General features: G+C 41.3%; 3 protein-coding genes across 3 annotated transcripts; 2 read left to right on the top strand and 1 right to left on the bottom strand.

Annotated features, from left to right (window-relative positions):
* The first annotated feature begins 2427 nt into the window (after positions 1 to 2427).
* On the top strand, positions 2428 to 3375 carry LOC119657944 (density-regulated protein homolog). The gene is made up of 4 exons (XM_038065136.1): positions 2428 to 2550; positions 2625 to 2742; positions 2796 to 3051; positions 3104 to 3375. The coding sequence occupies exons 2-4, from the start codon at positions 2644 to 2646 to the stop codon at positions 3286 to 3288; spliced, it is 540 nt and encodes a 179-aa protein (XP_037921064.1). The 5' UTR covers positions 2428 to 2550; positions 2625 to 2643; the 3' UTR covers positions 3289 to 3375.
* On the bottom strand, positions 3315 to 4163 carry LOC119657945 (DNA-directed RNA polymerase III subunit RPC9). Its single transcript, XM_038065137.1, has 4 exons — positions 4015 to 4163; positions 3841 to 3955; positions 3477 to 3629; positions 3315 to 3424 (listed from the first exon to the last, which is right to left on the bottom strand). Exons 1-4 carry the CDS (start codon positions 4020 to 4022, stop codon positions 3335 to 3337), a joined length of 366 nt encoding a protein of 121 aa, XP_037921065.1. The 5' UTR covers positions 4023 to 4163; the 3' UTR covers positions 3315 to 3334.
* Positions 4126 to 20443, top strand: LOC119657943. Its single transcript, XM_038065135.1, has 2 exons — positions 4126 to 4296; positions 19524 to 20443. The coding sequence occupies exons 1-2, from the start codon at positions 4270 to 4272 to the stop codon at positions 20433 to 20435; spliced, it is 939 nt and encodes a 312-aa protein (XP_037921063.1). The 5' UTR covers positions 4126 to 4269; the 3' UTR covers positions 20436 to 20443.
* The last annotated feature ends 7266 nt before the right edge of the window (positions 20444 to 27709 follow it).

Raw genomic sequence — 27709 nt, 5'->3', positions numbered from 1 at the left:
TCCCTAACATCTTTAGCCGTGTGCTTCGGATTATTATCATGTTGGAAGATCCAGGTTGAATATAAGCACAACTTCCCAACATTCTGATGCAGATTCATTTTTAAAATGTTGAAGTAGTCTGTTTTATTCATTGTATTCCCAATGAACACCAAATTCCAACACCACTTGCCGCCATACACTTCCACACCATAGCTGAGGCACCTCTGTGCTTCACAGTTACGGCGATGTTTTGTTCAGCGAGAAAGGATCTCCACATTTTTTATGGTTTTTTCCCGCCAAATATTTCAGAATTAGTTTTGTCTTTGAAAGCAAAATGAGAAATTCATATTTTCGAACTTTTTAACAAAGTCGAAGCAGCGCATTTGATTCCTCCGGGATATTACATGCTTCTTTCTCGGTGTTCTGCCATGTAATCAATTTTCATATTAAGCCCGGCGAATAGTATTAGCACTTACACTTGCACCTGTACGGTCCTTTGTCTCATATGCTATTTTCAGTGCACTTTCTAAAGCGTTGTTTCGAATTCTTCGCAGTATGTTTCTTTTATCGGCGCATGAAAGACTCTGTGCCTTCCAGAACGACGAGCATTCTCCAATTGTCTAAATTTTTTATATTTATCCAAGGTTTTTTTTACCGTGCAATGGTTTCTATTTGTCCAGAGAGCTGAGTGGTTAGAGCCCAAGGCGGTCGTATGGAAGGTCTGGATTTAAATCTCACTGGTGGCAGTGGAATTTGTATTGTGATTTGATGTCGGATACCAGTCGACTCAGCTGTGAATGAGTACCTGAGTCAAATCAGGTCTAATAATTTTGGGCGGGCGCAATGCTAACCACATTGCTTCCTATAGGGTACTGTAATCCTGTAGTTACGGTCTTGAATGAAGTACTCTAACACACTTCAAGGCCCTGATCCAACTGGATTGTTGCGCCAACGATTATTATTATTAATAGTTTCTATTTTTATAATAATATATTCGTTGGCGCAACAATCCATATTGGATCAGAGCCTTGAAGTGTGTTAGAGCACTTCATTCAAGACCGTAACGGTACACTAGGAGGCAATGTGGTCAGCATTGCGCTCGCCCGAGATTATTACCCTGATTTGACTCAGGTACTCATTCACAGCTGAGTCGACTGGTATCCGACATCAAATCACGATACAAATTCCAGTGCCTCCAGCGAGATTCGAACCGCGACCTTCTGTATCTGTTCTATTCTGTTCTATTTTTAATAACGGCAATTTCATGCAAATATTAACCTTCATTGGATAATTTTATAGTTGGCCCAAGAATTTCAATAGACTATAACACTTACCAAATGACCAAATACCAAGAACGTTAATGCGAAATGTAAACAAAAACTAACAAAACTTTCCACGGCACGGTTACTCCCAGGTGTTTTCCCTATACTTTCCATTATACGTACTTTCTTTTGACCTGTGAATTTATTGGTTTTTAGAATTTTTTTTGATTCTATTCATATTATCAGGAATTGTGTCGATTAATTTTTATGTTTCGAAAAGAGAATACAATAAAACATTTAGAATTATAAAATTTTTCAATTTATTAGCAATATTAACTGTTTAAATGTGCTTGATAGAACTCTTTACTTTCTTTTGACGCTGATTGTATACATTTTAAATTACGTTTAAGAATGATGCAATTTTTTGGTTTTTTGCAAGAGGAGTCCCAAATTACTTGCATGCTTCCTCCTTGCAGACGGCGAATCTGCTCCGGTACACCCAGAGCCAGCACTATCCTAATGTGCTCCTTGGAACTTGCCCTGGCAATTATACCAGATGCAGGTTTCGTATGGTGGAGGTTTGTCTGGGCTATCTTAGTGCTGGCCATTCGCTCCATCATTGTTTGGGGCTCTTCGCCACTGTCGGAGTATCACCCTCCTTCGCCGACGTGGCACTTTCTTGCACGTCGCTATCCACCCTAAGCCCTAGAAGATCTATGTCTAGATTTCTTTGCATGCGAATCAGATAATCCCAACATCCTCCATTCCAACAATAATTCAAGCCAGCTTTGGGAATGCTGGCACTAAATGTTTTCCGTAAAATTAGAAGAAACTGACTTTTTCTGCCCTTTCAGAAGTTCATGATTCATTTCTATTTTACACTACACCTTGTCGTACATATTTTCGCATACGAATAAGTGCAGTTTCCGTTATGAACTTAAAATGACTTCCGCCTTCCTTCCTCTGTTATTTTTTTTCCAATAAAAACTTACTTAACATTTTTCTAGCGATCTAATTTTAGGTATTTCCAGTCTTTCTTAGTTGTTTCAGTTCAAAAGAAAATAGTTTTAAAAATAGAGAACATTAACGCACAACAGCAAACATTTTATGTTTCCTCTGACGGATGAAGACGGTTTTCGAATTGAGTACGAGAATCCGAAATTCATTGGTTTTTTCACCAGAGGATTGGTAAACTGCAGGGAACAGCTGTGAACTTGTCAAACTGACATGTCTCTGTGTATTTGACACATGTCGGCGTTGACTGGCCGAGAGTTTTCAAATAACGAGGCCGATCCTATTTTTCTGTCAGGTTCGTGAGAAAAGCAGTGAAAAATTAATTTGGGGCATTACTAAGTGATTAATAAGAGTTTCTCCCCCTTCTAGATCCTTGTACACATTCAAAATGACTGAAGTTGCCGCCCGCCTTCAAATTGGCCCTAGAGAAGGGGTCAGGTACCCAATTCACGTTTCCTATTGCGGGAATTGCTCGATGCCCATCGAAGTAAGTCATTTCGCTTGGTTGATGGTATTTTGTAATGCGGTTTCTCTTTTCAGTATTGCGAGTACTACCCGGACTACGACAAGTGCAAGCAGTGGCTGGAGAAGAATCTTCCAAAAGAATTCGAGAATCTGAAAACAGACGAAGCAGCCGAGGGTGGCGGAGATGACGACAAAAAGCGTCAGAAACGCGGCGGTAAGGGTATGATGAAGGCCAAAAAGAAGGACGATGGCCCCAAAAAGATTTGTTTGTCAAGGGCCCCGCGTGGCAAAAAGAAGTCGGTGACGGTCGTGACCGGATTGAATACTTTCGGTGAGATGAATTCCACTTACAAGCGGCGTCTCTCATCCTTTCTATTTCGCAGATATCGACCTGAAAGTGGCAGCGAAGTTCTTTGGCACAAAATTCGCATGCGGCTCATCGGTCACGGGCGAGGATGAAATCGTGATCCAAGGCGACGTCAAGGACGAGCTGTTCGATGTGATCCCCGAAAAGTGGCCGGAAATCGACGAGGACTTCATTGAGGATCTCGGCGATCAGAAGCGATAAAGAAATTTCGTTAAAAACTCCAGGCATAATGTCTTAAAGCTAATTTTTATTCATTCGTGATTAAATGCTTTGCTATAATGGCTAAAAGTTGGTTTACTTGATCCTCTGTGAGTCGCTCCTCACTGTCTTCTATGAGCTGAAAGCGAAATGGGTTAGAACCGGCTGGGACGGTTACTTGAAGGGTTTACCAATTGGATGTGCAAGGGCAGTGTCGGCGGGTCGTTGACTATGGCCAGGCATTCTGTTTTCGTCAGCTTAAACGCCTTCACCTCGTTTATAAAACTGCTTATGCCTTCGCGGGTTTGGTTCTTGCAAGGAGTCTCCTCTAAGAACTGAAGAGTCTGAAAAACGAAGGAAGATAAAGGCTGAGTATCTGAAGAAATAATGGTATCTTTGTGGCAAATCACGGCAGGTGACTGGAAGAAGAAACGATTTCCCCGCAACTCGGCTCTCTTCTTTCAAAGACGCCTTCCCGGGCCAGTGGCAGTTGTGAATGCATATGAAATACCACAGAGAAAATTGAGAAGGTGATGATAATATGAAGGAACGTACCTCATACGTAATCGTCGCCAAATTCCTCAATCCATACTTCTTTTTTGTGTCTTTTATCCCGCGCAAGGATTCCATAACCTCCAAATTTGTGAGGACTGAATAGCAGGGGTTTGAACTGCAAAGAAGGAGGCCCTGTTTTATCTAGCAACGGCTAATTATCTTGCCAAAACTTACACCTCCATTTCTGCTTATTTTCAAGTTTTAAACACGTTGACGAGTCGATTCAATTAGTTGTAAACAAACCACAAGAACAACTGTTTACAAGTGGAGTGCCAACTGCTCAAAACCATGGGTGGTGAGCCAAACGAAGGCACCGCTGTAACAACTCCTAGACAGATGCTGTCTTATCAATTTAGTACTCGCGCTCGTACTCAATTTGAATGTGGAGTTTTGGGTTAGATTTTGATAGTTAATTGCCGGTTAAAAATTATGGGTGACAGTGATAAGGAAATAAAGGTGGGTATTTGTGAAGGCTTCTAACATAGAATTTCTAAGTAAAAAGGTGGACTTAGTATTAGTTTGTGAAAATAATGTCTGCTAACCTGCCTTTATTGACGGTGAAAAGAGTAATTCAGATACTCCGGAGAAACAATCTCACAATCTCAAGTCGTCATCCCCGGGTTTAGTATGGGGAAGTGCTTTTAAGGGATGTGGGCTACGTCCGCACGCGAATTCTCTAGGATTCAATGAAAGTTTGTTACGATGAGTCAGGCATTGTATCACCTTGGCACCAAAACGCTCACCAAGGTTGTTAACAAACCAAACTCCCCTAACAGGTTTGCCAGTCGTGAACACTGACTGCGGGAGATAATGTATGGGACCGGACGGTACGTGCTGGAGCTAACCCGAATGCTAGCAGTTCGGCGAGATGTGGACCGCGGTTTTTGGTCTTCACATATTATCTCCTTGTCAGAGATTTAATCATGTGTCTTGACTCAGGAGTCAAAACAAAACCCACCTCGGGTAAACTACAATAATAGAGACGTGAAGTTTCGAGGCGGAGTGATACCACCGAAGATTTTATTCCCAAAGGAGCTAAAATGCCAAACGGGCTTATACGTGAGGGGACTAAATCGCAAAAACTTAACGCGCGCGTGATGGACGGCGAAGGATTAGCTCTGAGCTGATTCTGTTATGGAATATGGACATCAATTGCACCATCTTTTCATGGATTTTAAAGCCGCCTATGACAGTTTAGCCAGAGTAAAAGTGTACACGGCCATGAGAGAATTCGGTATCCCGACGAAATTGATAACGCCAGATAAAAGCAGCAGAATCGCTTTCAAGACCATTCGACATCAACAACGGCTCTATCATGCAGAGGCCCTGGAGAAAGTGATCTGTGGTGCTGGGGTAAATGCGAGGGGCACGATCCTCTTTAAGTCCACCCAACTACTGGCCTATGCTGACGATACTGGCATCATGGGAAGAACGACCCGAGACGTACAGTCTACCTTCATCCAGATCGAGCAGATGGCAATCGACGCGAGATCTTGGGCTACACATCAATGAAGGCAAGACAAAATATATGGCGGTAACGTCAGCACCGAAAACCAACCAACCAACAACATCAAACCGCACTGGTCAAACGGGAAGAATAAAGATAGGTAACTACAACTTTGAGACCTTTGACGATTTCTCCTATCTAGGGTGGAAAATCACAACCGATAACAGCTACGACGGTGAAATCCGCGCACGGTTGTTGGCAGCCGACAGAACCTATTTCAGCTTACAAAAAGTGATCCGCTCGAAACGTCTCACCATAAGATTAGAGCTCTTACTGTACAAGAAAAGTCGATCTTAAAAAAAAACTATATTTTATTTCATAATTTAAAATATAATGCTAACAAAAACTTCACAACTTTTAATCCTTTTCTTATTTAATTCAAAAATCAATTGTCACTCAATTCATTTTTTTTAAATTCAATTATTTATTTTGACCTCATCCAGGCCTACTCCGCCACGGAGAACACCGGTGGTGGCAAGTGTCAATCGAATTAACAACACTTGAAATAAATTTCGAATGTTGTTAACCCTGTTGCGCCACATCACTCTGCCCCCAGATGAAACCTAGGGGTTTCAGCGGCCGAATTCAGAACAGCGTTCCCCATCGGGGCGGCGAAGCGAACGCGACGTTGATTTGGGGCACAAACGGGCTTCAGCCTGGATAAGGAGAGCCTTTTTCTGTCCTCGGATCTCAAGCTGGAAGAAATGCTCTCTCCGCTCGAGAACATGGTAGGGGCCTTCGTATGGAGGCTGCAGGTGCGGACGAGTGTCAGGCGCAGCAATCCCGAATCTGTGAGACCCGATCTCTTGTCGAAGACAGGGTCACTTGGGAGTCTTGGGTTCTCCCGTATGTCAGCTCCGCGGGGCTGGCAGCAAATTCTTCTCGGCGGGTTGTTCGTATGCCGAGTAGGACGAGAGGCAAGACCTGAGTCCACGACGGATCATCGCGAGGCATAATGACGGCTTTCAGTGCCCGGTGCCAATGTTCTAGCATCCCATTGGATTGCGGGTGGTAAACCGTAGTTCGCTGGCGTTTGAATCCCAGGAATTTGCCTAACTCCAACAAAAGTGTGGATTGAGTCCACACTTTGCATTCCCTGGTCAATGATGATGACTGCGGGGACGCCGAAGGTATTGCCTCAGGCCATCGCGTAAACCTGTCGATGATTGTAAGGCAATACTTGTAATCGTTTTGAAGTTATAAAAACAACGATGTGCACTTTTTTACTTTTACAACACTTTATTTCTTATAATTTCCTTAGAACAATGGAAATGCCAACCTCAAAATAACTTTTTACATAACCCTTTCACTATTTCTACCACAACTGTCGCTCGTTATTTTTTATCTATCTGGTCTTGTTTTTTTTTTTGCACTGTGACATCTGACATTTCTTTTCGTCACCTACTCTGCACTTCACCCTTGTAGCGAGGTCTGAACTGAGTGGAGAGGGCCGGTGACGTCATCTGTCCGCTGGTATTCGCAGCGGAGGAGGTGATGTCCTTATTTATGAAGAGCCAGAAGTATTTCTCGGTGACTAACCGATTTGTTGTCCTGATGCCTGGATGCGCTACGTCGTGAACCGTGTGGAACACTTCCTTGCGAAAGGTGGCCGGAATGTATGGCCGGAGTCTCTTTTCCGAGTATTCGCAGCAGAGAGAGAGGTAACCTCGGAGAAACGTGACAAAGCGCCACAAATATGTTGTCCTTGCCGGACACGTGCTGTATGTCGGACGTGAACTGGCTTATAGAGCTCAGGTATCGAAGTTGACGAAGGGACGCTTTGTCGGGGTTTTGTTTCAAAGCATATGTGAGAGGCTTATGGTCGGAAGCGGAAGTATTTGATGCTCAAGTACGCGGCGAGCAGTTCACGATCGTAGGTACTGTAGTTCCGTTGAGCGAGGTTCAACTGCTTAGAGAAGACGCTCAACGGTTGCCAGACGTGATTCACCTTTTGGTGAAGAGCGGCACCTACTGCGGTGTCAGAGGCATCAACAAAAACGGCTAGGGGTGCATCTTGTCGAGGTAATGCCAAGAGTGTAGGATCAGCCAGTTGCTGTCGGGATTTATCGAACGCGCGGACAGCCTCTTCAGACCACACAATCTCTCGTGTGTCCTTTGTTTTGGGGCCAGACAAGTACGCGTTCAAAACGGACTGGTTTTGGGCGGCCTTGGGCAGGAAACGACGATAGAAGTTTAACATGCCCAAGAACCTCCGCAAATCCTTCACAGTTTTCGGACGTGGGAAGCTTGTAATCGCTTGCACCTTGTCTGGGTCGGGCTGTATTCCATCAGGGGAAATGAAGTGAGCGAGGATTTTCACCCGCGTCTGGAGGAACTTGCATTCCTCAACGTTTAGGACTAAACCAGTCTCAAGGAGACGTTGAAAAATGCACTCGAGATGGGCTAAGTGCTCAGACTCTGAGGAAGAAGCGACCAAAACACCATTCAAATATACGAAAGAGAAGTCGAGGTTCTGCAGGACCGAGTGGATGAACCTTTGAAAGGGTTGCGCCGCGTTGCACAACCCGAAAGTCATCCGTGTGAACTCGAAGAGTCCAAAGGGTGTGTATATTGCCATCTTTGGAATGTCTTCTGAAGATACAGGGATTTGGTGATATGCCTTGGTTAAATCCAAGGTCGAAAAGATGGGGCAGTTTGCGAGATGATGCGCAAAGTCGTGGATGAGTGGAAAGGGATATCGGTCGTTTAGCCTTCTGTAATCCCCACTGGGGGGGCATTCGCCATTTGGATTAGGGACCATATAGAGTGGGGAAGACCAACAGCTGCCCGAAGGTCTGCAGATACCTTGTTGCATAAGTTGTTCAAACTCTTTCCGTGCAATAGTCAGCTTCAGGGACGCACCATCGAGAAGATAGGGGAAGCAGTCGTGTTAATGTGGTGCTGCACATTGTGCTTCACTGGTTTTGAGAGACTACACTCGGTAGTAATCTGGCTGAACTTTTGGAGGAGTGCCCGAATGCAAGAGTCGGTAATGTCCTCTAAACGTACGGAAAGATTGTTACTTGAGATGCCATTTGGCCCGACGAATTAAGTTGGTCGTGGGATCCATAAGAGACTTGTTTTGCAAGTCCACCAGCAATCCATAGTGATACAAGAAATCTGCGCCCAGTATGGGGAAGCTGACATACCCAAGCCAAGACTCACGTCCACTTGCCTGTCCCCGTATGTGTTAATTCGGGAGGAATTTGCTGCCAGTTTTAATGATTGAGGAAATAGTCGATGGTGCCGGGGTACGGGAAGAACCGAAACCTCCGCACCAGTATCTACGAGATAATTGCGCCTGCTGAGAGGGTCATAAATTGTTAGGCGACGTGGCGCTGCGTTCTGGGTGGCCGTTGCCAGGACCCCCCGCGGACCTAGTTTTTTAAGGTAGGCGCGAATTTGCACACGATCGTACATTTGGTGGCTTTTTCGCCGAATCTGCCATGGTATCAACAAATACTTCCGTCCGTAGGTTGTCCTGACGACCTGCTGCCCGATCGCCCTTTTCGAGCAGAAGACTAGAAAAGAGTAGAAAAAGAGGACGAGGCAGACCCTGCCTGAGATGGAGCGATGGAGTAGGTCAGCACGCCAGATAGCTTTTAAGGATATCGAATTAGTGGACCTCGGCGCAAAATTGGGATGTCTGGAGTTCTTTATTAAGGCAGGCCTAGACCGGATACCGGTTGTTGCGCCGTTGATGATGATGATTCTGTTATCTACGCGACGATTGGCCCCGTCTTCCTTTCTTTTTTATGGGGGCCCATTGTTATTATAGCCCTGCGGTCGCAACCGAATCGTTCGCCCTTGCCGCTTCCAATATAGTGGGGGGGAACCCTAATTAAACATGGAAGGACTGACGATTCCTGGGAGAGCGTTAGGAAGCAATAAGAGCAATAGAGCTCAAAACATTACAACAATTATTTCTTATTAAACGTACGAAGGCAAGTTAATATTTTTTTAGTATAAACACTAAAATAAAAACAAACCTTTCAAATTGATATAAACAACAAGAAAATTTTCTTCGATTAGAAATTTTTCAGTGTACCGCAAACAAAATTTGGTCAAATCTTTAATTTTCTTCTGTCCATATTCTTTGGCTTCTTCCATTTGAATTCGTGATCTTATTTAATTATTTGTACTTAGATATAGCTTCATTATAATAGAATTATATTCCTCCTTTACTACTGATATAATTTTTTTGTTATTTTTTTAATCTTCTCTTCATTTTTATTTAAAAATATTCCCTCCTCTGAAGACGCACTTTCTCCCATTGTTTTTGTGATATATACTACTTATTTACGAATCTTGCATTTTTCATAAATAGGAATTATTGTTAATAGAAAAAAAAATTTACAATACTTAAAATTCAAATATCCTTCGTCCAATTCAACTGATCTAATCAATAGATATGAGAGCGAGCAGCTTTTTCGCGGCAAAGAAAAAGCAAAGGTGAAAGGAACATAGTTCCATTCTCTCACGGAAATTAATCCTCAGTTCTAAGATATACAAGACTAAGTGGTAAACTTAAATTCCGCATGTCCATCAGGGTGGATCGAATGAGTCCTTGCAGCTAAAGATCGCTCGATTATAACCTGAACATAATGATGTCGTTTGGATTAAATTAGTCTCTTATTCTACGCACCATGGTGCATTTATTCTGTAAAGAGTACGTTACATTTAGTGCAAAATTACAAACTTACAATAATCTAGTCCTTTCATTTATCTATCGGGGAACTTGATCCTTCATATGGTTGATCTTATCGTCGACATGGTGCTTTCACTTTCGACAGTGGTCAGAGTCGCGGTGTATTTGATCGACGATGTTGTCATCACGAACATGTTAGCATCCTCATCTTGCATAGATACCACCCCCTTAAGGTTCGCAACAAGCGGTCAAGGTGCTACTGAAGCGCACATCGACACCTGCACCAGATCACAAAAAGGTGGCTAACGTAACGGCGACAAAGGCTGTCATGAAGACTAAAAATTTCGGATTTACCTTTCACGGGGGTTGAATTTTCTTGAGTTTGCGATTGGAAATTGCCGGATACTTTCCAAAGTGGTAGGGCGCTCTCCTGCGCGAGACGCATTACACAACTTATCACCACTAATCCAGGAACAAGAATGGAAGATGACGTTTGCTTTTGCACTCGATAGGCAAACAAAATATGTTCGATACAATCGCCATCCACTTTTCATATTTAAGTGGGTTTGATCCGGCGATGCTTACGATTCGTCAATTTTCTCCCCGGACGACTTACTATCTTCCATACTTACAATTTTCGATATCCCAACATCAAAAAAAAAAAACGTGCACGACACCCTCGACACTTGCCACCTTCTTCTCTTCTTTTTTCTTCTTTCTTCCTTCCCTTTTGTGGCTGAAACTCGAAGTTTATAATTTGAAATTTAGAATTTTAATTTCAAATTCGAATATTAGAACCTCAAAAGCGGCCAAGAATATTATATCGGCGTAACATTTTGCTGAAAGCCGCCGATTGTGGTTGGAGATGTTGCAATTGTTTCTGAAGGGGGCATAAAAGGAGGGATTGAAAATTTTGGCATTGAAATCTCTCTTACCGCCAGCAAAGTTTTCCTGTAGATGTAGATGTTATGTGTCGGCGTAAGCCTAATGAGGCTAAGATAGCGCCTCAGCGTTGATGATGATGATGATATATGATATTTCACCACTTTTTCTAAAAACTGATATTGCAATGTAATATCACAGACTTTCATTACAAAAAAAACCAGACGAGCTTATCCTTTATTATTTATTGCTAAAGTAATATGCATTTTTTTGCTTTCTTCTACATTGTATACATAGAACGGTCATTAATTATGAATATCGTAGCTGTGAGCCTTTAGTTGCTGACAAGTAAAGGATAAGCAATCATTTGTTGTCGTTGTTTATATGGCTTAATCATGCATATCATCGTCAACGACACAAAAACCGGTATCCGGTCTAGGTCTGCTTTAGTAAGGAACTCCAGATACCCTGGTTTTGCGCCAAGGTCCACCAATTTAATATCCCTAAAAGCTGTCTGGCGTCCTGACCTACGCCATCGCTTCTTCTGTGGCAGTGTTTGCCTCGTCTTCTTTTTCTACCATAGATATTGTCTTTATATACTTTCCCAGTTGGACCATCCTCATCCATACACCATACACCATACACCAACCTGTAGAGTTCTCCAGGGCCAGATTGAAGAGGACGCATGATAGGGCATCCCCTTGTCTAATACCGTTGTTAATGTTAAAGGGTCTTGAGAGTGATCCTGCTGCTTTTATGTGGCCTCACTCATTGGTCAGGGCCAGCCTAGTCAGTCTAATAAATTTCGTCGGGATACCGAATTCTCTCATGGCCGTGTACAGTTTTACCCCGGCTATGCTGTCGATGAAAATATGGTGCAACTGATGGCCATATTCCAACAGTTTTCCCATCACTTGCCGCAGAGAGAAACTCTGATCTGTTGCTGATTTGCCTCGAATGAAGTCTCTTTCGTATGGGCCAATGATGTTCTGCGCGTACGGAACTATCTGGCCTAGCAAAATAGCGGAGAATATTTTATAGATGGTACTCAGCAACGTGATACCTCTATAATTGCTGCACTGCGTGATACCTCACTTTTTATGTACGGGACAGGTAATGCCTCGTTGCCAGTCGTCAGGCATTGATTCGCATCAGTTGATGAACCGCTTGGTTTAGTCGACCGCTTCCATATTTAACCAATTCGGCTGCGATTCCATCGGTTCCTGGCGACTTATAGTTTTTAAGTCGAAGAATTGCATGGACTGTTTCTTCTATACTTGGTGGTGGCATCAATTGTCCGTCGTCTTCAGTTGGCGGAACTCTAACTTGCCGATATTCTGGTTGTTGAGCAGTCCATCAAAGTGCTCAATTCATCGCTCCAATATGCCCATCCTATCGGAAATCAGATTTCTCTCTATAGAGGTATCACCTTGCTGGGTACCATCTATATGATAGTCCTGCCCCATCTGCCCAGAACCTCATTGGCCGATGCCAAAAAGGCTTCACTCCAGGCAAATCAGCGATAGATCAGATTTTCTCTGTGTGGCAAGCGATGAAAAAAACTATTGGAATATGGACACCTGTTGCACCATCTTTTCATCGACTTTAAGGCCGCCTATGATAGCGTAGCCAAGATAAAACCGTACACAGTCATGAGAAAATTCGGTATCCCGACGAAATTGATAAGACTGACTAGGCTGACCCTGACCAGCATGCGAGGCCAGATAAAAGCAGAAGGATGACTCTCAAGACCATTCAACTTCAACAAAAGTCTAAGACAAGGGGATGCCCTATCATGCGTCCTCTTCAACTTGGCTCTGGAAAAAGTGATCCGTGATGCTGAGGTAAATGCGAGGGGTATGATCCTCTTTAAGTCCACCCAATTACTGGCCTATGACGATATCGACACCATGGGAAGAATGACCCGAGACGCACAAACTGCCTTGATCCCGGCGCGGGATCTTGGGCTGCACATCAATGAAGGCAAGACAAAATATATGGTGGCAACATCACCACCAAAAACCAACCAAACAACAATATCAAAACGCACTGGTCAAACGGGACGAATAAAGATAGGAGACTACAACTTTGAGATCGTTGATAATTTCTCTTATCTAGGGCCGAAAATCACAACCGATAACAGCTACGACGATGAGATCCGTGCACGGTTGTTGGCAGCCAGCAAAGCCTATTTCAGCTTACAAAAACTTTCTCTCGAAACAATAGTATCAAAGCTCTTATTGTATTATACAATGATTTTGCCAGTCCTCATGTGTTCCTCGGAGACTTGGGTTCTTAGCATGAAAAATTACGAATTCTTGGCCGCGTTCGAGAGAAGAATCCTCCGAAAATTGCAAGGAAGGATTTTTGGCCTCCTACATGACGATGGACGATTCCGTAGCTTAACGACGAAATCTATGAGCGATACCATGACCACCAGGTTGTGGACAGACACCGGCTCAATAGGTTACGGTGGGCGGGTTCCTTAATCCGTATGGATGAGGATGACCCAGCCCGGAAAGTCTATAAGGGCAGTATCTATGGTAGAAAAAGGAGACGAGGTAGACCCTGCCTGAGATGGAAGGATAGTAGACCAGAACGCCAGACAGCTTTCAGGGATATGGAATTGGTAGACCTCGGCGCAAAACCGATAAGTCATTCACCCGTTTCTCTCTCTGATGGCAAGATGTAACTAGAAATTTACTTTTTGTGTATTGTCCGACTCCCCTATTCCCCGCAGAGAAATTATACCACAGAAAAAGGTACTGGACAAATGAGTGAGTTGCCATGAAATAAAATATTCCAGGATGGTCGGCGAGTGGGTCGCAATTAAGCAACATGGCGTAGAACGGAAAATCGTGAGTTGAAGCACATTGCCGGGGACCCATAGTAATTGCGCGTATGTGGGTTTTCCCCCTCATAGCGGTTTATGGCAACCATACAAAATATGTATTAAGGAATTTCTGAATATCTAAATTTGTCAACAATCAGATATTATTTTGTCTTCATAATCAGATTGTTTGCAAACTGATAATGTTTGCCTGCTTAAGAGTCATTACCCGCATTTTCAAAATGTCCGCAAAAGGACTAAGTTTGATCCTATCGTTATAAAGTTTAAGACACTCGGCGGAAATTGAGATTTGCGATTAGCCTCTTGGAAAATAATTTACCGAGACTAAGTGTCTCAATTCCAATTAAAAGATAGAAATTTACGACTCTATTCGTGCGTCAGCAAAAGCTACTAAAATCACGACCCAAATTCAAATTTTATTGGTCTTTGTTTCGATTTGTCTACGTATTGAAATTGTTTTACTGATCCGGTAATAAGGCGGACGAAATTTTAAAGCTATTTGACTTAGCTTCGTAATTATTTGAAAATGTGCTGCTCCAACCCAATCTCTACGCAGTTTATTACGTCCACATCCATTAGGCGTACCCCAAATGATGCATATTGAAGATATTCTCGGCGTCACTTGGCCCATTATTCACACCACATGAAATGCAATCGTTAACGAGCCGAACAACGCCTAATAAAACATTTTCGATTTTATCGTAAACACATTCAAACATTTATATTTTGGGGAAAATTGCAATTGTGAGGTAACCTGGACTTCGTTCGTTCGTCCTTTGGTGGATATTTTACGACAGCCATGTGAATAGAAAGGGGGTATAAATGCAAAAGGGTGTACGATATATTGCCCGTTGTGATTTAAGTTGATTACTTATCCGAAAGACGGAAGCGTACATTAAATGGTTGATTATAAAACGACTGGGAGCACTTCAGTTTGTTACGACGCTATTTAGGAATTAATCAACAGTGAACAAAGTTTCCTGGCTTCCCTTACTTTTCGGGGAATTTTTTATTGAATTAACCTTATATTCTGGTTAATGTCTGACTTTCTAAAGGGAATATGATTAAAAGGAGGTAAATACCCTTAATCTTATTTAATACTACGTATCTAATCCCGGAATTCAATAAACGAAAAGAATGTAGCGAAAAACTAAGAGGCTGATAAGCAGACACATCGCCTTAAAGCCTTACGACTTCTAACTAGTAAGAAAGCAAAGCATTATTCAACTCCTTGAATCAATAAATTCTGCTTCATTCGTCTTGCAAACGTCTTAGGAGTGTCGACTATAAAGTTGCAATAAGATAACAGAACGATTTTTCATGAGCCATTAAGTATTACTCTGCAATTAAATGCAAACCTAAAGTTCGATAAATATTTTCTTGGAAGCTTTTATACGATATGAATGATGAATGTTGTTGGTGTTGTTACTTTTCCGTAAGAGCTGGAAAAGTGTTATCTTAGACTTACGAACTTTCCAGTGGAACAGGGTTGCACAAACTTTTGTCACTCACTTCGAATAATCAGAATTGAAATATTTACATAATTGAATTATTTGAGTGCTTAATCATTTAACATTTCGAATATTTGAGTTAAATCAAGTGCTGTTTCATAGATCGCAAGGATGTCTACGGTTTCTGAGGGCAAGAAAGGCTTGGTGGATGTCTGGGGGTTAGTAATAAATTAGTAATTTCATTTAAAAAACATCAGAATGAGGACTGTTGAAATGCATTTTTTATGTAACGTGTCGTGGAAGATTTCAACAAATCTTAAAGGGGTCGTCTGCTTTTGTGATTCCAAGATGTTATCAGAAATCCATAGGAAGGATTTTGGTGAAATAGTTTTTGCTTTGTGGATACATTGTCGGAAAAAACGTGCTCAAAATTTTCAAACATATTTTTCGTTCAAGAACGAATATATTTTTAATTTTTATATTATCATCATCAACGGCGCAACAATCGGTATCCGGTCTTGGCGTGCCTTAATAAAGAGCTCCAAACGCCGTTTTGCGCCGAGGTCCACCAATTCGATATCCCTAAAAGCTGTCTGGTGTCCTGACCTACGCCATCGCTCCATCTCAGGCAGTGTCTGCCTCGTCTTCTTTGTCTACCATAGATATTGCCCTTATAGACTTTCCGGGCTGGATCATCCTCATCCATACAGATTAAGTGACCCACCTACCGCAACCTTTTGAGCCGGATTTTATCCACAACCAAACGGTCATGGTATCGTTCATAGATTTCGTCGTTATGTAGGCTACGGAATCGTTCGATCCTCATGTAGGGGGCCAAAAATTCTTCGGAGGATTCTTCTTTCGAACGCGGCCAAGAGTTCGCAATTCTTCTTACTAAGAACCCAAGTCTCCGACGAATACATGAGGACTGGCAACATCATTGTCTTGTACAGTAAGAGCTTTGACCCTATGGTGAGACGTTTCGAGCGGAACAATTTTTGTAAGCTGAAAAAGGCTCTGTTGGTTGACAACAACCGTGCACGGATTTCATCGTCGTAGCTGTTATCGGTTGTGATGTTCGACCCTAGATAGAAGAAATTATCACTGGTCTCAAAGTTGTAGTCCCCTATCTTTATTCTTCCCGTTTGACCAGTGCGGTTTGATGTTGTTGGTTAGTTGGTTTTTGGTGCTGACGTTGCCGCTATATACTTTGCCTTGCCTTCATTGATGTGCAGCCAAGATCTCGCGCCGCCTGCTCGATCTGGATGATGGCAGTTGTACGTCTCGGGTCGTTCTTACCATGATGTCGATATCGTCAGCATAGGCCATCAGTTGGGTGGACTTAAAGAGGATGGCACCTCTTGTATTTACCTCAGCATCACGGATCACTTTCTCAAGGGCCAAGTTAAAGAGGACGCATGATAGGGCATCCCCTTGTCGTAGACCGTTGTTGGTGTCGAATGGTCTTGAGAGTGATCCTGCTGCTTTTATCTGGCCTCGCACATTGTCTTACCAGTTTCGTCGGTATACCGAATTCTCTCATGGCCGTGTACAGTTTTACCCTGGTTATGCTATCATAGGCGGTTTTAAAGTCGATGAATAAATGGTGCAACCGGTGTCCATATTCCAACAGTTTTCCATCGCTTGCCGCACAGAGAAAATCTGATCTGTTGCTGGTTTGCCTGGAGTGAAGCCTCTTTGGTATGGGCCAATGATGTTCTGGGCGTATGGGGCTATCCGGCCTAGCAAGATAGTGGAGAATATCTTATAGATGATACTCAGCAACGTGATACCTTTATAATTGCTTCATTGTGTGATATCTTCCTTTTTATGTATGAGACAGATAATGCTATTTTGCCAATCGTCAAGCATTGATTCCCTGTCCCATAACTTGAGCACAAGTTGATGAACCACTTGGTGTAACTGGTCGCCTCCATATTTAACTAATTCGGCTGAAATTCCATCGGCTAGTTTTAAGTTTGAAACATGATAAATTGCTGAGCGGCAGTGGCGCAGAATTGCAAGTGACGAGAGTTGCGCTCTCATTCCCTGTTCCAGGCTGGGAGCGGAAACGCAACTGAATCGTGAGAGTGCCCCAAGTAGTTTTTAAGGTTTTGTGTAAAACAAACATGCGGTTTATTCGGAAACGGCTAGACCGATTGTCACGAAAATTTGTCAGAGCGTGTGGTCTGACGTTCCTTTTACATACAGCAAGAGGCGCCATTTTCTGTTAAGTTTAAGGGGGAGGGGGGCTCCCCATACATGTGAATGGAGGGTGCAATTTTTTTCCACAGAATGTAGTCATGTGGGGTATCAAATGAAAGGGATCAATTAGTACCTGTCGAAACTTGCACTACATTTGATATCGGGTGAAACGTAGGGGAGTGAGGTCTCAAAATATGAGCTCCAAAAAGTGTAACAGGTCCAACCAAAAAATCTGGAAAAAAATCTCAACGGTGTATCTAAACGAAATCTAGGCCTCAAAATACATCTGACTTGTCTTTGTGTACCGGTTGAGATGCATTTACGTATATAGTGTCGGACTCCTGTCTCAGACAGATTACCCGCTGAAACAAACACCCACCCCAGTTCATTTGTCGGCAATGGTTTCAGGCAATGCTCAAGGTTTTGTGTAAAAAAAAATCTTATTAAAATCGATTCATTGTCTGTCTGTCTGTCTGCGACACGCACTTTTCTCGAAAACGGCTAAACCGATTCGAACGCAATTTGGTGGAAGATGAGAACTATGAAATCGCATGCATACGAGTGACAAAAATTTGTTTGGAGTTTAAAGGGGAGCTCCCCACACATACAAATGGGGAATTTAAATTTTCTTTTCATCGAATATAGGCACGTGGGGTATCAAATGAAAGGTCTCGGTTAGTACTTACCGAAAATGACATTAGCTTCGACGTGAACTACAAAGTGCGCGAGTAAGGGGTCAAAGTGTACACACTCAAAGTGAGATAGGATTCATTTTCTGAAACTACTCAACCCGAAAATTTGAAAACCCCCCTTAAGTTCATCCTAGGAATACCAATAACAGCATATAGGACAATATCTTGCATACGCATGCCAAATTTCATCGAAATCTCACCATTAACGCCAAAGTTATATTAGTTTAAATTAACTGCTTCCAAAGTCATGCAAATAAGATGCTGACGTCATAATTAACGGGAATAATTGACATTCGCCTGAAATATTAAAGTCGCATTTATGAAGAATCTACTTATCTGCAGCCCTTTTTAAGATTTTGTGTAAAACACTTATGTGAAATTTAATGTTCGAGAGATGCCCCATTCCGGTATCTGCTCAAAAATTTACTAATAGTACATTATCAACTTTTAGAAATTGACTAAGAAACTCCCCTTAAGTTCATCCTAGGTGTACTAAATGAACCGACATAGAGGACAGCCTCGTGCATACACATGCCAAGTTTCATGAAAATCCAACTATTAGTGCCAAAGCTATAGCAGTTCAAACTCATCAATTTCATGCGAATTAACAGCATCCTAAGCCATACAGATAAGATGCTGACGTCATAATTAACGAGAATAATTGACATTTGAGTGAAATGTCTTGCATTTTTTCCATGATCGGTGCAAACCCATATCGATCGCGGATATTCTCATTTCAGACGTGATCAAAACGTGTCACGCCACCAGTGCAATGCAACATCTTCGTCCCGTTCATTGTCTTTTATAGTCGGCCAACACTCAGAACTATAGAGTTGTGGAATGCCTCTTCATTCAGGTTGCGTTAATGCGTGAAGCAATTTCATTACGCAGTTCTCCATTGGCTGGCAATGGCAGTAACCTGCCCTTCGAGATATTTAAATCGCTCAGTTCTGGCAATGGCAGTAATCTGCCCAGAACAGCGATTTAAATATCTCGGGTCAATGTTATCAGCCAATGGAGAACTACGTTATGCTCCTCACAGAGGGAAACACAAAACCTTTTATAGTTACCTGAAGCATTTACGGATATGAAGTCATTTACCGGTTTTAATTAGAAACAAAGTACAGTTTCAACAAATACAAACGCACTTCTAGAAAGGGCTGTCGGTTTTAATCTTAGGTTTCTTTTAACTCCAAACCGTACCGAGTTTTAACAATTCCCTACAGAATTCGGGGTATTATTATTGGATTAAAGATAAATCATTAAAAGAAGGGAATTTATGAAGAAGTGGGACTTATGCTTTTGCAAGTACAGCGTCGAAATGAATTTTTAACCCGTTAAATTATGTTTTCACCGAGCGCAAGGACTCAGAAATCCTAGTTTCGAAGCGCTGTTTTAATCTGCTGAATAATATGTATAAACAAGTTTTATCTTTCGTTTATTCCAGATAATACCAAAGAAACAAAAACGACTTCGTAAGCTGGTTGCCGGAGATAATCCACCCGTAAATGTTGCTGCTGGTAAATTAATTGCATTTCGAACGATTGGCATTTGCTTTTTAATCGCAGTCGTAATCGGATTAGCTACAACCCATCCCAATGCATTTCATGAGTTTATACGCAGCTATCGAGAACAGTACCACTTGATGGTATATGGGACAAGTAATTATTGCTCACGACTCTTTAATTTTAAAGACTTGCTGAGAATCCTACGTGAAAATGTTTATGGTCAGGAAAAGGCTCTTGACAAAATCGAAACAATTTTCCGTTTACATGGCAATCTATCATCTATAGCAATCGTGGGAACAGCAGGAGTCGGAAAGACGTATTTCATTAATTTGGTTCGTAACTATTATCCATGGAAGGATAATGTGCATCATTATGTTTGGTCGACATATAGCGAAAAGGATGAAGACAAATTTGATCAAGTGAACCAGTTTATTAGCAAATTATCTACTTGTGGGCATAATATCATTCTAATTGACGACCTTTTGCCAAAGGATAAAGACTTTGTCTTAGAGTATCAACATTCAGTCGAGAAAGCGCTATCGAATAGTAGTCGTTCGATAAAACTGACGGTAGTATATGTGTTTCATATACCGCGATACACTGAGGCTTCAAAAACCAGTTACCAAGACAATATGAAATATTTAGAAAATCTAGGAAACATAAAGACTGTAATTTTCAATGAGTTGACTGATTTAAATGTAGAGAAATGTATAAGAAAAATTTCCAGTGATTTGAATGTGAGACTGACTCAGAAACAAATTTTAGATATTTTAAGGTCAATTGATGTAATTAAGGTAGGATGTAAAACTGTACATGCAAAAATTACTAAATATAGTGAATATATGTTATGAAAAGTCCTATTTCAATTTTTCAATTTACGTCCATTTATCTCCTCCTATCCTGAAAGTCAAAGTATTTTTTCAGTTTTTTTATGGTATTTAGTCATGATAACAATGTGCACATGATGGCCATTTATATACTATGTATTGTTCAAGTATTATCAGTATAAGCCTTCCATCCACTATATACCATATATCAATTAATACTAGTATTTGCCTTCAGATTGAAGCGTCCGGTAAACGGTGGATTTCAAGAAATAAAAGTAAAACTTGAGGAGTTTCGCTGCCGTCTACCTCTGGCAGCCCAGCTTATCTAATATGTGGAGCATTGAATAAGAACGTAAGAGGCATGGCAACCAAGCTGTTTAACTAAAACACTACGCGTACATACGTTTTGCTTTTCAAGACGATATGATAAAACTACATAGACTAGGCAATAAAACACTAAATTTTATGGTCCTCGGAGACTATTTTGTAGAACAGTGCTTATGATCAACGATGATAATTACTGTGAAGTAATTTCGCGATGAAAAGGAATTTGGATTACGGAAGTTAAAGGAGTTGGGTTCGAGGTAGCGTATCTGATGTAAAGTAATAATTCTACTATCTATACTTTTGTTGATCTCCGCTGGCAACAAGTCTAAGCATAAGCCTGCCCCCAAGGTCATATATTACTCTATTATGGTAGTGCATGCAGTCAATTGGAATTACGAAGGCTGTGCAATAGGTAATGATAAAAACGTTGTACAAAAAAGCGAAGAATCTTCTCAATAAACATGTTCTTTTCAAAGTAACCCCCCTCAGTTAATGTATACTTTCGCGATCGTTCCTGCTACTTTTGGAATACAAATTTTAGGCCGCCTTCTACAACCTGCTCATATTGTGCCTCCACAGCTCCACAGGGAAATTTTACTTCTGGGAATAGCCAAAAATCATACGAGCCTAGGCCTCGACTATGGTAGAGTGGTAAAGTTTCCATGTGGTATCTATTCAAAAACTCGATTACAGTATGAGCCATGTGGGGTCTTGCTGTTTTCGAGGTTTTGTGTGAAACAATCAATCCATTCCCAGAACCTCTTTTTTTAAGAGGTGGAAATCTTCAAAAGACTAACGTTAGGGTTCACGATCCCTGAGAGTGTGATTTTTATCCACTAAAACCACCTCTCGCCAAGCTACGAATGAGATTTCCCCATCCAGCAGCTTTCTTTGGGTATTTAGGTTTCGTTTTCATTGGGAGAAGACCCTATAGTCCACCCCAGCACTTTGGTTGGCTTCGCTGAGGAACTGGCTGTTTCTCAGTAGCTTATATCTTTAGGCATCCTTTATGTTAGCAAGTCGTTTGGTTTTACTTTTTTCAGTTGTCTTATTATATCAGCGGTGTCAATCAATTTTCGGACTTCGTTATTCTCATGTGATCGTAGTCGGTGGCTATGTTTAATAGCTTGGTCTTTAATCACTTCACTAATCAATTGTACTTTCAAGTCCCCCTCATTACGAATGAACAAGGCTTGATTCTTTGGGTCAGCCCCAGAGCTGAATGCCGTACGTTCATATAGACGTTAGGACCTGCTTATAAATTAGCAGCTTGTTGTCCATGGTCAGCTAGGAATTCCTCCCCAATAGTCAGTACATCTGTCTGTATCTGGCATTTATCTCGTCCTTCTTTCTTAGGATGTGTCCAGCTAAGCTTAGCACCGAGTGTCTTACCTAAATATTTGACTTGACTCGCCTGGGGCATATCTTGTCCGTTTATGATGATTTTACCTGGATTCTCTTTTTTGTTTGTGAAGTTAATGTACGTTGATTTGCTTTCGTTCAATTTTATTTTCCAGTGCTTGGTCCATTCTACAATATTGTCAATAGCTGTTTGTAACTTTATTTTTGTATCTTCCGTATTTTTGCCCGTGGTAAGGATGACAGTGCCGTCCCCAAAATCTCGCTATTTTGGCTTTTTCACAGCAAAGTATATCATTAGTATACACGAGAAACAGCCTACCTTCATGCAGATCGAGCAAGCGGCGTGAGATCTTGGGCTGCACATCAATGAAGGCAAGACAAAGTATATGGTGGCAACGTCAGAACCGAAAACCAACTAATCAACAACATCAAACCGCACTGGTCAAACGGGAAGAATAAAGATAGGAGACTACAACTTTGAGACCGTTGATAATTTCTCTCATCTAGGGTGGAAAATCACAACCAATAACAGCTACGATTATGAAGTCCCCGCACGGTTGTTGGTAGCCAACAGAGCCTATTTCAGCTTACAAAAACTGTTCCGCTCGAAACGTCTCACCATAGGGTCAAAGCTCTTACCAGTTCTCATGTATTCCTCGGAAACTTGGGTTCTTAGCAAGAAGAATTGTGAACTCTTGGCCGCGTTCGAAAGAAGAATCCTCCGAAGAATTTTTGGCCCCCTACATGAGGATGGACGATTCCGTAGCCTACATAACGACGAAATCTATGAGTGATACCATGACCGTCAGGTTGTGGATAAAATCCGGCTCAATAGGCTACGGTGGGCGGGTCACTTAATCCGTATGGATGAGGATGATCTAGCCCGGAAAGTTTATAAGGGCAATATCTATGGTAGAAAAAAAAAGACGAGGCAGACCCTGCCTGAGATAGAGCGATAGCGTGGGTCAGGACGCCAGTCAGCTTTTAGGGATATCGAATTGGTGGACCTCGTCGCTGGAGTTCCTTATTAAGGTAGGCCTAGACCGGATACCGGTTGTTGCGCCGTGATGATGATGATAACTTCAGCGACTCCATTGTGGAGGGACGCATTTTAATCTAAAAGCTGCATTAATTATTTGCATAAATTTGATTAGATCTTCTTCTGGCAATTATTTTAGTATTCTCCTTGCAATAAGTTCATAACCAGGAGTTTTGTTTGGAAGCACATTTGTTTTAATTTCTGTCCTCAGCTCATTTAGTTTTACACGACGTATTGGCAAATGGTCCACTTTGCTGATTGGCGTTAAGCATGTAGACGCTTGCGTATCTAGAGGCTGGAAGATACTTTCTAGATGCTTCGCGAACAGATATGCCGTTTTTTATGCAGAACGAACCCATTGTCCGTTTCCCTGTTTAAAAGGTGGAATTTGTTGTTTAGGTCTTTTTAGATCCTTCGCGGCCTGTGTCTTTTTGTGCTGTAAGATTAGAGACATATCTGCTGAAGGACTCGTTTCTATATTTGTTAATTAAGGCCTTTAGCTTGTTTGTCAGATAGTTTATGATTCTTTCTTTCAGTTGTGCGGTTTCCTTGCCATAGTTTGCGAGCTTTACGCTTTTCTGTAGTTAGTTCGCTAATCTCTGCAGGACAGTAAGTATATTTTTTATTCAGTCCATGATGAGTGGTGGTGTTTTCCAAGCCGGATGTGCTTTTTGAATACTGCCCACTTTGTTTGTCTATTAGTTAGCCTAGGAGGATAGTCTTTTCTTGTCACTTTTTCGCTGACCTAGCGGGCGAGTAATCGCACATTATATTTTCATTATTGATAACATGGATGCATTCGTCTGAAGTCCCCTCAGATACGAAGAAATCAATGACGTCGGGTGTTTTTGTTACGTCAGTCGGCCAGTATGTAGCTTACCGCTGGAATGGAAATTGCACTTTTGTGCTTTTGGTGCTTCAAATAATGTTCTGCCTCTGGATGTTGTTAGCCTAGATTCCCACAATCCATTTTTGTCGTTAAAGTCAGCTCCTAAAATGAAGAAGCTTCCGATGAATTGGATGAGTCGAGTGAAATCTTCTTTTTAAGGTTTTGTGTGAAACAAAACCTTATTAGAATCGATTCGATGTCTGTCTGTCCGTCTGTCTGTCTGTCTGTCTGTCTGTCTGTCTGTCCGTCTGTCTGTCTGTCTGTCTGTCTGTCACAGCCGATTTATTCGGAAACGGCTGAACCGATTATCACGAAAATTGGTAGGAGTATGTAATCTGCCGTTCCCTTTACATGCAGCAACTGACGCCATTTTGTGTTAAGTTTAAGGGGGGCTCCCCATACATGTGAAAGGAGGGTGCAAAATTTTTTTTCATAAAATGTGGCTATGTGGGGTATCAAATGAAAGGTCTCAATTAGTACTTTTCGAAACTGGTTCAATATTTGATATTGAGTGAAACATAGGGGAGTGAGGGTTCAAAATATGACCCCCAAAAAGTGTAACAGGTCTCGTTCTCAGAACCTATCCAACCGAAAAATCTGAAAAAAATCTCAGTAGTGCATCTCTATGAAATCTAGGCCTCAAAATATATCCGGTTCCGATATCTGCACAAATAAAGTTAATAATAGTATATTTCCACATTTTAGAAATTTACCCGGCACCACCCTTATGTTCATCCCAGAAGTACAAAATTGGGCATGCGTATAATGAAGACCATAATGCACAATTTGGTCAAGTTTGAAGAAAATCCAACTATTATTAACAAAGTTATAGGGGGTAAAACTTTACAATTTTTTGTGAATTTCGTGCACCCTACAACCTACATGACGTCATCATGACATCAGTTTGTCAATACCACAACGAAGTAAGTTCGAATGAATTGGGTGGAAAAGAATTATTTTGTTTTAGTTCTTTAATCATTTGTATATGAATATCAATTATTCCAACGAGACATGGGTGTATGTAGGTATATAGTATATGCGTGCTAATGAACTTTGCGGGTAGAGCCTAATTCAGATAGATATAAGAGGTAAATCGGAAATATGGGTACGATCAATTTATATACGTGCCTATATCTGTACAGTATTCGAAAATAGGCAGTTTGTTTGTTTAGGGTGAGCGTAACATCTACGGCTGTAATATGTACGTATGTCTCGTAGTTTTGTAGCTGTATACGGGTAGAAAAATGTGCGTTCAAATTTCTTAGATAAGATGAACACAAAACCTTTATACCCGAAGCACGAGCTTCCGGTATTCCGACTTGTTTAACACTAGAACGGGGCGGACAGTATATTGAGGAGATCTTCTCAACTTTGTTAAATAGTTGTACACCAATAGTCACAACTTGCATTTTTTCATCTTCAATTTTCTGTTCTTCGTTGTCTGATATCCTGTTTAACCAAGATTGTAGTTCCCCCTTTGGCTTCTTGACTAGGATGTGTTGCATGATATGAGCAAAAACGATGGATTTTAGCGTTCGTAGGCCTCGTGAGGTGGCTTTCTGAGATAAGGCATATACACTCGCTAGAAAAAATGTGCGTACACTAAGCAGTTCCTGGTTATTCGTTAGTAAAACGCACGAATAAATTAGTTTTTTAAAAACATTTTATTGTTTGCATATTGCTTGTGGTCTTGTTGCTTTGATAAGGCCACTTTTACGAAATTAGAATTCAAGGAAACTGAAATAAAAAAAGGGAAATAAGAAAAGTCACAAATGTTCAGTAGAGAAAGTCTGCGTACAGCCACATAATTAGGTGATTCCCCGAAATATAAATCCTTGCCATTTGGAGTAAATTGATTGTGAGCTATTGGTTTATGGCTGTGTTTGAAGAAAATAAGAACGTTTTTTCGTTATTTTGTGTGTATAATTGTTATTATGGAATTGAAGCGAAAAGAGATTTGTGTAAGTGAAAGAAAAGTTATAATAAAATTATGGGAAGAAGGAAAAAGTTTCCGCGAAATAGCCAGGATAGTAGGAAGGCGACATTCATCTGTTCAAAGGGTAGTTAACAACTTTAAATCGACGGGAATAATAACATCGAAGCCACGATCTGGTCGCCCATCGAAGTTGTCGATTAGGGAAAGGCGAAGTATTATAGGTTCGGTGAAAAAGAATCCACGAATAACTGCACCACAAATCGCGAAAGATATTGAACTTAAGGGGGTCATCCCGTGTGTCGGGCTGGAGAAATCGATTTTTTTTTTTGCATGAATTGTATCTATATATAGTGGAGAATATGTGGGCAAAGGGATTTTCCGATATTCCGAGTCCTTCAGAAATTACAGGGTTAAACAGGTAAGGAGTTTGCAGTCGCGGCTAGAGTACTCGATGAGAAAGAGCATCGAATCTTTTTTTACCTGTTAGTTTTTTACCTGAGCCTTATAAATTTGAATACAGGTATAAATCTAAAAAGATGGAATACCAATCAATTGTCTAAACTTGTTTGCTGTTTGGAATAAAAAGGATAATCCAGTCTAAAGTGAGCACTGAAAGGCGTTCAAGTTATACTCAGTTATATTTTGTTGTAAGTATTGTGCTGTTTGTGTGTTCAGTGATTTTTTTAACGAGTATTTCATGGGAATCGATAGTTATCAGAGAAGAAAAAGGACTTCACATCAACATCAGCAAAGAAACTTTTAGCAAGCATGAACATGGATGTTCCAATTGCGACAAGTTTTGTATACTGTATATTGGATTTTGCTGGTGTTTTCTCCGGTATTTCTGCAAATTTCTGCAAATAATAAAATATACGTAGTAGCAAAAAAGGAATACGTAGGACATGTCGAGAAAAGAATGGGAACGCGGCTTAGAAATGCAAAGAAGAATCACAAAGGCATTGGTGGAAAAGGGGCTGGAAAACTTACTGATAAGGACCTCACTACATTTCCTGGGCTGGCTATTCGTCGACACGCAAATTCGATAGAAGGAATGAAGCAAGAAATTTGGGAAACTTTCTTCCATAAATGTTCTACAGACGAAAATCCTCAGCATCAAAATTGTCCAGCAGGCGAGGACAGTTGGTGCAAATGGCGCAAAGCGGAAGCTAAAGGAGAACTGGATAGTTTTCACCACGAGAAGGCACCTTTGACTGAAGAAGTTCAAACAGTCATCAAACCAATCTACGAAGATTTGTGACGAGATCTCTTGAACAGATGTTTAGGAGCAGAGACCCAGAATAACAATGAGCCGTTAAATGCATTGATCTGAACTTTCGCTCCTAAACACCTTCATTCTGGGACCAAGGTCGTAGAAATAACCACTTTTCTGGCTGTAATTATTTTCAATGAAGGATTCAATGGTATTCTCAAAATCCTAGTGACAATGGGATGTCAAGTTGGTTACATATGTCAGGTTTATGCCGACCGCCGTAATGAAACGGGAATTTGGCAGTCCGAACGACGATCGACTGACCTCGTTTAAAGAGCCACAATTGACACCAGAGGGCAACAATCGGCCTTACACGACTTTTTTGAAGAAACGAAGGGTGGTCTCTATGGAGCAGGTATAGCAGATTAATGGTGAGCTAAAATTTTACTGTTGATAATCACATTTAAATTTTCAAATGCGTTTTTCTCGAAACTGCATCTTTAAAATCGGCTGCCACCATAGCTCAAAATCTATC

The sequence above is a fragment of the Hermetia illucens genome, chromosome 5 (assembly GCF_905115235.1).
Source record: "Hermetia illucens chromosome 5, iHerIll2.2.curated.20191125, whole genome shotgun sequence".
NCBI lineage: Eukaryota > Metazoa > Arthropoda > Insecta > Diptera > Stratiomyidae > Hermetia > Hermetia illucens.
The sequence above is the reverse complement of the archived record's forward strand: the minus strand, read 5'-3'. Positions and strand labels throughout refer to the sequence as shown.